This window comes from Apaloderma vittatum, unplaced genomic scaffold (assembly GCF_000703405.1).
Source record: "Apaloderma vittatum isolate BGI_N311 unplaced genomic scaffold, ASM70340v1 scaffold24533, whole genome shotgun sequence".
Classification (NCBI taxonomy): Eukaryota; Metazoa; Chordata; class Aves; order Trogoniformes; family Trogonidae; genus Apaloderma; species Apaloderma vittatum.
The window spans coordinates 104,200-116,461 of NW_009709108.1; the positions used below are offsets into that span (position 1 = coordinate 104,200).

Consider the following 12,262-nt stretch of genomic DNA (forward strand, 5'->3'; position numbering starts at 1 on the left):
GGAATACAATCATAAACTTTCAAACTACAAAATTTGCTTTATAAACCTCCTACTGCAGCAGCAACCGAGAGAGCTGGGTGGCAGCCTGAGGTCTTTCATGCTTCTCTGTAGATGGGGGGAGCTGCAAAGGACAGTCAAGTTCTTTTCCAGCCCAGGGGAGACAACAACTTGTTCCCCAAGGTAACATTTCTTCTAGATCAGCTGGGGCTTGTGGTGGTTTTCTGGTTTGTTTTTTTTTATTTATTTGTTTGGTTTTGTTTTTTAATGAGGGGATAAAACATTATAATTACGTACAGGTGGAAAAGACATGTCTATGGCTTCAGTAACTTGCGCCCATTTCAGCCCTGAGCTATGCTTACGACCCTTTTGCGTATCAACTGATTCCCTTTCTCAGGCACCTCTGATATAGTTTGGTTTATCTGTTTACCTTTGCTTCCATTTGGAGGGTGAGAGCTTAAATTAGATCGACCGCACAAAGAGCACAGCACTGTGCAGTGTGACTCAGCTACAGAGAATACTACGCTGCATATAGGACTTAAACTAAATTGCATTTATAAATTCATTTTCCTCTACCTCCTTACCGATCACAGTGCTTAATGAAATACTTGCAACTACAAATCTAAATTAGAAACAGGTAAAAATCCATTTTTATTGGAGTAATATATATTCTTGGCAAAACTAGGCTGAACACGTAAAAATAAAAGCTATGATGTGTCTTCATAATAACATGAACTGTTCATATTCCAGCTAATTATGAAAAATGTTATTTAATACCAAACCTTGGAGATTTCTATGATTTACAGTGGTTTTGAATATGCACTAATATCTCGCCATTTCCACCCCCTTTTTTGTGATTATTTCCACTGTATCAGAAACCAGAAGTTCCCAAAATTAAGTCTGAGCGACCATATTGCACTGACACCCAGAGTCATTCCCTCATTCATGGCAGTGATGGAAGGACCTTTTTATGCCATTTTAGCTCCTTTATGTGGCATAAAGGGATCAAACGAGGAATGAGAATTTCACCTTAGTTTCTTCACGTGAAGAAAATCACCAAAACTGTGAAGCTCAACCACACGCCAGCTGTACACTGCAGAGGCAAACTTGGCCTTCTAGGACATCAGATGCAGGTCACTAATTATGATTTCTAGCACACTACCAAGTTCTAACACAAGGGAACTTATCTTTTCAAGAAATTCCACATTTACAGCATTCCAGCTGATATTAATATAAAGAAAAAAAGCAACCTCCTCCAAAAAAGTTTATTCCCTCTCTTGTTTTTCAGATACTGCGTGAATACGTCCTTTGAAACACACCAGGAAATCCCAGGGATGAACTCATGACATTGCAGACAAAGTGTCCCGGGTTGCTTTTCCAAAGGGTTATCAAGTCGGGTGGCAGCCCTGTATTTTGCCAGTGCTAAGCACACGGGCCTGTCCAGACAGGCGAGCTTGCAAGAGCTCTGCTGGCACATCCAATGCTGGGAAAGGGGTTGAAAGAGCCCTTAACAGAGCTACTCTTCTCAAAATTAAGGAGCAGCTTGCTTCAGTACTTCTGCCAGGAGACAAGACAGAAAAAGAAGTCTGGGAGGTAGAAAAAGGTAGCAGGCAGCAAGTAGAAATCAGGATTTTGCATATAACCTAGAGACAAGCAGCTAAATCTGTCTGTAGAACTAAACTAAGCTACTAGGAGAATAGGTCCACAGGGATAAAAAGCAAATTGTGAGATAGGAAATGATTTGGAGGAATTAAGGAGACTGTGTTATAGTTCTCCCGAACAGTGAAAACACTCCTAAGGGAAGGGTCGCCCTGTGCATCAGGGAAAGGACCTGCAGCAGTATCAGAACCACTGTTCACAGACAACACAATAAACCTCAGAGTGGTGGGAAAAAGTGATTTGTCACACAATTTGCTCAGGTGACAACTTGAAACAAGATGCTCTCCAAAGCACTGTTAGAATTGTGTAGAAAACACAACTGAAGAATTAAAACCACAGAAAAATACTATTATAAGTTCTGTTATCATACTGTTTTCAAAGTACTTCTGATAATTATTAAAAAAAGCTTTTGCCTTTTTGTTGTTGGTATATGAATGAGGAAGTAATATATCCAAACATCCACTGAAATGAATAAATATAAACATTGAATAAGCAACAAAAAAAGTTGAGACGTTTCACTATGTGTGCAGTTGCTTTCATGATGCTGTAAAACATGTTTCTGTATTCAAGAGAATGCTCATCACCCCCCTCCAAAAAAGCACGCAATACTTGAAACCTTAACACTTCCAGCTGTATGAAATTCCGCTAAAATTACTGTCATCATAAAACACCCACTTTTCTTTTTTCTGAGCCATAAAATACATATCTCCAAAACCCAATTTAGAATGACAATAGAGTTTATTAGCTATTAAGCACTTCTCCAAGATAATTCCACCTTAAACTTTCGAGATTATGCAGCTGCCAAAACTATAAAAAGGCTGCACGCTTTCAACGGTTTTGCCTAATCAAATTAAGAGACCAAACTATTAACATTCTGCTTACCTCCTAAATTCATCCCTGCTTGCAGACATTTCTGTAATCGACAGGCTGGGCAGTTCTTCCTCCGAATCTTATCAATTATGCAGTCGTTCCTCCCTGCACACAGGTAATTGTGTTGTCCTGAATGAACCAAAACCAAAATGTGTTATTAGAGGATGTACTTACATAAGCCCCATTTTTCTTCTTTGTTGTTCTGCGGGCATTCCCAATCCCATTCTTTGGCCTTCCCCATAATCTTGGTGACTTGTCCTGGGCATCTTTTCTGTTCAGTTTGGGAAAGAGATTTGGCATGCCAGTCCCAAGAGAGATCTCATCAACTTTTTTCTAGGCAGGACTAGAATTTTTCTTTTTACAAAAATCAAACGATTTATTTGAGTTTTTTCTGATCTTCTTACATGTGCTGTACCACACAGCAGCCTGAAAACAGTCAAGTATGGTACAAAATCAGGGGTATAAAACTTCTTATTCTAAAAAAGTTCACAATCTAAAGTGGGAACCCAAAGTAGAGGTTAACTTTCCCAATATGCTTCACTCCCCAACCAGTTCACTCCATTTCTGATTTAATCGGACACCTTCTACACAGCAAAAGTTTTCCAAAGGGTTTACCAAAACAGGCTGCAATCACAATCGTATTATTTCAGTCTGTAAAGCCCCACAGAAGTGCTCCTGAAGAGACAGCAGGTATTTAACACACAACATTTAGCAGAAGGGAAATACATGGCAACCGGGGAAACAGGCTGGCAGTTAACAACTTGGAGACTCTAAAGGCTTTTTGCTTCGTGGGAGGAACAGAGGTAGAGCAAATGGATGCAGTATATCAGACGAGGGCACTATCACGTGGGCTTTTCAAAGGTGCTTGAATTTGATGTGGGAGAATAAAGGAAGCCACGAGGGGTTGGAGCAGCGTGACAGGAGAAGCGAGTGGAGAAGACTATTTTAGCTGCCTTGATCCAGATGTAGCACACAGGGATCTGGGGCGGCCAGAACAAACAGTTTGCGGGAGACGCGACAAAAAGCAACACAGAGGAAGGATAAAAAGAGTGAACGCGGCGCACAGAAGTACAACAGACTGTAAGGCAAGCTCCTGGATTTCCAGCACATGAAGTTCAAGAAGCCAGTCCTGTATCAAATACAACAGCTTGCTGCAGGCTTATGTAGCAGGCACTGTAAGAATTACTGAATCGTATGGACAGGCATTTTAGACATGAGCTAAAAATCTCATGACTCTGCAAACTAAACTCATGTTTGTAACAAAGATGTCTGAAATGTGAAAAAAAAAATAATTCGATTGCAGATGGCAGTTAACACCAACCAGAAACTAAGCAGAGAGACTCCTAAGCAGGTCACAAATGAAACAGGAGAGATGTGGAGAAACCCAAGAGCTGTACAAATAACACTGAAGTTGACACCCATGGCCAAAGCGAGGCCCAGCCGTCGGTGAGGAGGGGAAGTCGAGGCAGGGCTCCAAAGCTGCGCTGAAACTCTTGGGAGGCCAACGTGAGCAGGAGTAAAAATGCAGGCTTGGTAAGGGCACAGAAGTGCTGTAGGAGAAGAGCTCTAAAATACTTTTGTCAAGATGTTTTCCACAAAACACACAGGCTTCCTCTGGGAAAGACTAAGAGAACACTCACGGGACACAGAAGACCCGGCTTCTGGTTTGGGCTCTTTGAGGAACTTGCATTAAAACTTCAGAGAAATCATTTTCTATCTCTGACTTACCCAACGCTATCTACTTAGACAGTGAAGTTTGGGCCATTTCTTCAGTTTCTTCACTGAGCATCTCCCACAAAGAGAACTGATCTTATTTGAGTAAGCAAGGTGTTACTGTAATATCACAAAGGTATCATCATGTAGATAACACTTCAGAAGTCTGAACAGTAAGTAGATAGGCAAATTAAGGGTCTTTAGTAAGGGACCTTACCTAGCACTGTGACACAGATGAAAAACAATAAAACTTAGGCAAAACAATTCATGACTACGAGCTCATGAAGTTACGTCAGGCATAAAATCAAGTTGTACAACACAGTGACAGCACCAGTATCTATCAGTTGGTCTTTAAGTAGGCCTGCTAAACAACAAAAAGATAAAATTCTCAGCTAATCACAAAATGAAAACCTGCTTATCACGCAATGTTTATTTTATGACGTGACGTATACAAACATCAGAAACACAAGAGAAAAGTCAATTTAACTCCTCTTTGCATTTTTGCTCTACTGTTTGGGCACATCTCCTAAAGAAATACTACGGGGACAGCATGAAAGCAAAATGAAAGTAGAATACCAAAGGGTTTAAAAGAATCACCTACAGTATAAGGATAGTTCATATGCCTTTACAAAATACTGGCATGCTACGTTTTTGTGTGGGGAGAGTGGAAAAAATGGTTGTTTTCTGCAAGGAATGCAAGTATAGTCATACTCAGTGCTCATACAATGTCCTTTGTACATCACCGAGTACTGCAATACCATTTTTAGGCTTCCACAGGCGGGTGCAGGCTATTAATATGACAAGTCAGCTCTAATGCTGCAAAATGAACCCCATCGCAGAATTACCCTGAAGGCAGTCTGCTCTACGAAATTGTACACCTGTTAAGTCAACATTTTTCACTACTGCTTTCAAAAGCTAATGAGTTTAATAAAAAGAGGCTAACATTTAAGTACTCCAGGATAATTACTTGGGTCACATTCTTAAATACTGTGGAAACGTTTATTTGAGTCAATCACCGTCACACTGTGACTTCATAAGAAATATTCCCACAACAGCAGAATGCTAAGTCACCCTTCAAATGGTTTAGGTAGTCTGCAATTATTGCTTTCTGGCCTATCCACTCCAAATCAAATAATTTCAGAAAACTTGTATTTCAGATAACTTAGTAAAGGTTCATCAATTTTCAAATCACGCATCACTGAATACTAGTGTATGGTACAAAATCCGAAAGTACTTTTTATAGTAAGCAAGGCAAAACTCTTGACAAAATAAAATGTTGTCTTTTAATTTTTTTTTTTAATTTCTACAAAACCCCGCCAAAATTAAATAACCACAGTAATCGTAAAGCTTACTTTAATGGAAGTAACTTGAAACCCCTTAAAAACCAGAATGGATCATCATCCAGACAAACCCTCTACATAAAGAGCAGCTATGAAATAATAACAAACCATTTTTCAGTCAAAAAGTTTACCAACTATGATGAAAAAAATGTCTTCAGTTTTCCACACAATCAAATATGGTACATTTCAAATAAAACTAATTTTCTAAAGTAAGTTAATAATGCAAACACATTCATAATGAATCCGTATCTTCCATCTGTGTAGCATGACCCTCACTCATGCCCCTCAACCTCAGAATCAAATCAAAAACTCCCAAAACTGATGCAGCTCTCTCAAGACCTCCCAGGCAATTCGGGATCTCAATGAGGTGACAGGAGACCATCCTGCAAAGAGGCTGATGTTTTTGTCATGCTAGATCCCCAACTTTTTCTGGGCACATATCAATTTGCCTGTGTAGTTTGTGTTTATCTTAATCCAGTTGTTCTCTTTGTCCAACTTAATCACGCACAAGTGGGCTGGAAAGTGACAGAGCAGATATCAAATTCCCAGCTCCTACATGCTCTATGTATTAAGATGAAAGGAATTTTTACATAGGCCACCATTAAACGTACTTATATGAGCTAATTCCTGTTCTATCTAAAATACAGAATTACAAAAGATGCCAGGAAAATTTCCTGCTCAAAATAAATAATACGTACTACACGGTTACACACTAATAAGAAAGAGAGATGTGTCCTATTCAAGGCAGAGCTAGAGGAACATTGGAGTTTGCGCTTTCCAGGTTATTGTGTCACTACACACCACAGAACACATCCAAACGCAAGCACGAAAATACTTTAATGTTTCCAGCTCTCTCACCTGCAAAGACTCTTTAATTCCCTGCTTTTGTAGGCTTAGAAAAGAAAACAAAAAGATGTATTCATGAAATTCAGTCTTCCCTCTTACTACATTTTTCCTAATAAGCAAAATTCAGCAGTAAAAGGAGGGGAGGGGAAAAAAAGCTCTTCTTTCTTAGCCTATGAATTAGTGCCAAAATGAGGCTGCGGCATTAGTTGTGCCTTTTCCCATTTTAAAACTCCAGCACAACAACTGAGTCCCTGGTCCCAAAACCAAAGATAAGCTCACGTATGTGTGCAGAGCGCTGCTGCACTCTTCAAGGGGCTGCAGTGCTTCCAGACATGTAAGCGCACAACAGTAACGGACTACAGGTATTTCTTGTCAGTAAAATTTCTGTTATTGTCTCAGACAAGATTAGAAAATTATAGAAATTTCTGAAATATTCCATGTTTCATCTTCCTCCTGAAAAATATTTTTTAACCCAGTTTTTTCGAAAGCCAAGTCAGGAATTGCAAATCATTAATGAGTCTTCTACATTTCTGTTCTCTCGTTAAAATAGCAACTACTATGATCAAATGTTAAATTTTGTAAGGGAAAAAAAAAGCGTAGTGCTGGAAGAGGATCCAGAGACTGTTTAATTCAAGCCTACTCATGGAAGCATGAGAAGACGAGCTAAACAGTTCACATTTGTGGTATTTTTTTTCCCTTTCTCTAAATTTATCTTTAAATGTGCTGAGGAAAGGTATTCTGCAACTTCCCAACACGCCATGCGATTAGGCTAGTGATGAGCTAGTCTTGAAGCTGTAATTCTTCACTTTGCATTTAACCTAAATGGCAATATTGTGCAGGAGATGTCAGCGCTCCCCCTAAGACATACAGAGTACTAGATTGCCACTTTCTTACAACAATCTCATACCTATCAAAAGATTTATGTTCCCCATCTCTTTGCTCGACTAAACAAATCTAGTTCTCTCAATCTCTCCTCATAGGTGACGTACCCTGAATCTGTTGTCATTCCTCTTCTTCTCCTCCATAAAACCGAGCACCCAAAACCGGATGCATTTTTCACCTGCGTTTCACCATCCCTAAGCCCAATGAAATGGTTACTTCCTGCATCTCGCACAACACGGCCCTGCTAACGCAATCCTGGACCACATCTGGCTTTCGGCAACGGCATTAGGCTGTTGACTCACACTTGCTTGTGTGTCACTAACGCCCAGCTTCCCTCCTGCGGCACCGCTGCCTTTCACGTGCTCCTTCTCGCTTTTTACCTGGGCAGCCAACTCTCTTTTTCCCTCTGCTAAAGCTACACACCCAATGCAATATCTCCAGGGAAAAGTAGGGGAGAAGTTCAGAAGCTGCTCTGGGTACGATGTTTGAAACTGGAGAGCGCTTTGGGTCTCAAGACAGAGACGTGATTGAGGAAGCCTTGCAAAAGGATGGGAAAGTGAGAAAACAGGAGTGTCAGCTAAGGACCAAACAAAGCAGAAGTAGTTTAAAAAAATGCTCAACTTTTAAAATAGCATCTTGCTGAAGCACATCAAAACGCTTGTAAAAAGCCCAAACTTCCCTTCTTCCTCCACAATAAGAATTAATACTTTGACTCACAGAATTGTGGGCAAAGTTGTCTTAGCCTGGCAGGCTGCCAGAGCAGCCAAACCTTCTTCTAGGGCTTGAGGAATCTTTCGCTGCTTCTGGGCTGAAATAAAGGCTTAGATTTCCCTCCGTTTCCCAAGTGTGAAGATTATTTCCACGATAACAAGAATATGTGTACAAGCCTTATGGCTTGGAGTATGTATTGACCTGCTCGAGGCGATGTGTATAGGTGTTACACACTATTAGTGCAGGGAACTCCTCTAAAGCTCCTCCTGCTGCTCCTATCAGTATTTGCCAGTATAATCACTCATCTTACTGTAATTCTACACTAAGTTCCCCCCAACTCCATAAATGTTATTTACTGCTCAACTCTGTCCCTTCCCTTTACCCACCAGCCTGTCAGACAGCCCAAGCCCAGCCCCTGCAACGCTTCTGGCCTGGGCTACAGACTTTCCCTGCTGAAGGAAAGACAAGGAAAATACGCTGCAGAAAATCATCAAGATTTTCTAAGGGAGGCCTCTTTCCTTGAGAACGGCTGACCAGCAAACAGAACACCAGGTTTTTCTGATTTCTGGTATAGCCCTAACGAAGGGCTTTGCCTCCTGCAGCAAGAAATCACATAATCTGCACATCCTAACCTTGCGTTTGTGCTCACTGAGCTATGTGATGTGTTCCTTTCAGCCAGCTCTAAAACCTTCATGGATTTTGTGTAACGGATGTTAGCTCTGTAATCCATATGAGCTCTTTTAATTAATAAAAATAAACTATTTCTACCTTTTAATGGCCAGCTTATAAACAAAATTACTGCTAAGACTTGTCACAATGATTTTCTCCATACAGGAAAGGATTTTCTGTTTGACAGGACCTGTATCACGCCGTCAAGAAACAAGCTGCATTTACCTGAGGTTTTTATTTCACCATGTGCAGTAGGTAGGTGCTCTCAAACAAATCAGCACAGTAAGTATGATGAATCTCTTTACTAATTTGACTTTTTCACAGAGCCTCTATTTGTTGCAATTAGAAAGAAAGGAAAATGCCTCCCATTCAATGGAAATCAGAACTGCGTTTTCATTTAAAAGGTCCATTTGTTACACAGTGGAGAGCTCTTTTTTTTTTTTTTTAAAGCAGTTGACAACTGCCCAGCAACAGCAGCCTATGTTTGCAGTCACTATTTTAGGCTACATCACATGTCAATTACATAACCTTGTTTTACTGCTCTTGAACTGGTTCGAACAACCTGGGAAACAGATTAGGGCAGTCCCTCCCAGCCGGCCATCCGCATGCAACGGCAGGACCCGTCCCCCCGCCACAGCTCCAAAGGCTGTAGCCCTCTCTCCGTAACTAGTTACTTATTGCTAGACTCACCTGAGACATTTGATAATTAACTTCCTCAACTCTGTTTAAACCAGTCTGGTCTGACCACCAGTAAACTAATAAACTTGACTACTAACGCTAAGATGCTGTGATTCTGTGATTTATGTGTAATGCAGGATAAGCTTACAAATACCATGTTCAAAAAGGCTGTAGCCCTCTCTCCGTAACTAGTTACTTATTGCTAGACTCACCTGAGACATTTGATAATTAACTTCCTCAACTCTGTTTAAACCAGTCTGGTCTGACCACCAGTAAACTAATAAACTTGACTACTAACGCTAAGATGCTGTGATTCTGTGATTTATGTGTAATGCAGGATAAGCTTACAAATACCATGTTCAACGTACAGAACTTAGATATGAATATTGCCCCTTCATTTCATGTGGCGATGTTCAGGGTTTGTATTTTAGACATGGAATCTCAGGGTCTTCCAAAATTCAGTGTGACTTTGGGGTCTACCTCTCCCATTACTCCACATCTTTTCTGACTGTATCGTTGCCAGAAAACATGCTTTTCGGCTGCAGACAAAAGCTGTATCTGCCAGTCGCTCAAGATGACAATATTGATCTATTATTAACCTTATTACAGAATGTGCCTATAACATAGGTATAGTCTAAATTCTTCTCTGAAGCAAGAATTTAGAGCTTTAGCTCCCTTATGATAGAGACTTAATTGAAGCTTGCTTTGATTTTGGCAAAATATTCACCACATCTGGGATATTTCCTGCCTGCCTCTCATTCTCAATTACCTTCTGCTGCTCCTAGATCCCAAGACATCTTTCAGTTTCTCTACCCTTCTACATTACTGGATTAATTTATCTACCATTTTAACGATATTTTTGTAAGTCTCCTTACTTTTCACTCCCCCCTCCTTTTTCTTTCCTCCAATTAAATTTATTTCCTAACCTTCTCCTTTACCTACCTTTTATTTTCAGTCTTTCACCTCTCTTCTGTTCCACAACTCTTATTTCATTCTTCTCATTTACCTTCTAAATATATTACTTCCTCCATGCAGCCAGTAACCGGTGATTTCATAGGGTACAGTTATACTGCAAAGGTATAGCTACAGCTCATTTCATATTCCCCAGCCAAATATATTAAAACTACCTGAGACATAGGTAAAAACATGGCCTCAACAGCACAATTTTGTGCAGGGTCTACAAAACCCAGCTAGTGCTCTTTTAAAAGCACAGGCACGCCAGTTTGTGCTCAAAAAGCGAGGACACTCTATGAACATCTACAACAGTATTTTTCTAAATTTTCTATGTGCTTTAAACCTTGTGTTTAACTTCTACTTAATTATAACATAACTAAACAGTGTTGACAAAAACCATTGTCAAATCCAGAGTGTTGGCCCAACCTTCTTCCTCTGCCTCATTTGAAATACGCTACCGATCCTTACTTGTCACCCAAAGAGAGACCTGAAGGTTGTCCTTAGGCGGTGATTACGTCATGGACAATGACTTAATGCTCTGCACATTAACTACCACACTTGTTTCCTCCAGAAAGCCAAAGTCTGACAGCACAGATGAACTACCAGTGCCTCCTGCAATGGTGACTACAGAAGCTGATTCCCTTTTTCTCTGGAAGCAGAGCAGGGAGAGCTGTGTCCCTTGATGTTTTATACGTGAAAGCGTTGAAACTAACAGACTGTTATGCAGTCCCTACACATATCTAGTAGTGTAGGCTCCAATGCTCTGCCAATTTTGACACTGTCTCCTTCTCCTTGACCTTCCCAGGAGACTTGCTTTCACACTGAGCGGAGACCAGGTCAACAAAAACAATTGGTATGGTCTGGTGATCCTGGCAAAGGAGACGAGAAGTTATAAAAATGGTTCTCACTCACTATTTTAAGCAGACTGAAAGGGCACCGATGAGAGGGATCAAGGAGAGAGAGGAAATTTGGCAAGGGAGCATGGGATGTAGCCCAGAAGAGGCTACTATTTTCTGCAGGAGAAACCATCCAGCAGGGATGAAATTTGGTAACAACAGTGAGACAAGCGAGCAAGAAAACATACATATAACATCTCATATCTGAGGTACACTATGCACATTTTCTTCTGTCATGCTTAAAACACACTGCAGAACTTTGAAATGCTCTCTAAGCTTGTGCACTTAGCTCCAGCCATGCCGGTATCCAGAGGGACTGAGCCACCAACACAAGACAGGTTCCAAACTGGTACTGGAACCATCCCCAGGGCTCCTGCTGTCCTTTCCACAAACGAGGCAGAGTTCGTACCAACCAGCCACATAACAGTCAGTTGCAAAGGACAGCTGGGCCTTCCTGAAACCCAGAGGAGCTATGAAAGCTTTCGGCTCCACGTGTTGGAAGTAGAAACATGGCCACATGGACTGACTACAAGGTAATTCCCTTTTCATGCAATCAAAGAGATGCTGAATGACACTAGATATCTCAGAAAAGGAACAGGAAAAGTATCTGACCTTTGCAAAGCATTTCTGATTCAGTGAAGACACGTAGCATTGGAAATCTGATTAGGAGGAAAACCAGGGAAAAATATCTACAAACTCCAAAATAATCCTGTTACTGAGGTGAATAATTTTGTTTCTGTTTTGAAATTAGTTTTCAGTTCAATTGCTTTTGATTTGAGATTAGAACGGATACAGTAATACAAAGAGTGAGAATTTGAGCTTTAGAGGATGCTGTTTTGACGAAATCACGCATCTAATATTGTACAGCATTTTCTTCCACAGCAACTTTCCAAATTTTCATTTTGGTTTAAATTTGAACTGAAACCTAATTGTGAAGTCTCTACATGCTGTTATCTGCAGAGTAATACGTATGATAGATTTGCAAGAGATCATGTTGCATGCATGAAGCCTGCTTCTGTTTTCCCATGCTAAAAATCTGATAAGGCA

At 40.5% G+C, this 12,262-nt stretch overlaps 1 protein-coding gene across 1 annotated transcript in view; it reads right to left on the reverse strand.

Moving 5' to 3' along the window:
* Positions 1 to 12,262, reverse strand: part of LOC104271960 (mineralocorticoid receptor) — a gene marked incomplete at its 5' end in the record, with an annotated part of 90,263 nt that overhangs the window by 52,131 nt on the left and 25,870 nt on the right. The window contains one exon of the mRNA XM_009866810.1: positions 2,539 to 2,655. Within this exon, the coding sequence (XP_009865112.1) occupies positions 2,539 to 2,655 (117 nt within the window). The remainder of the gene's footprint in view (positions 1 to 2,538; positions 2,656 to 12,262) is intronic.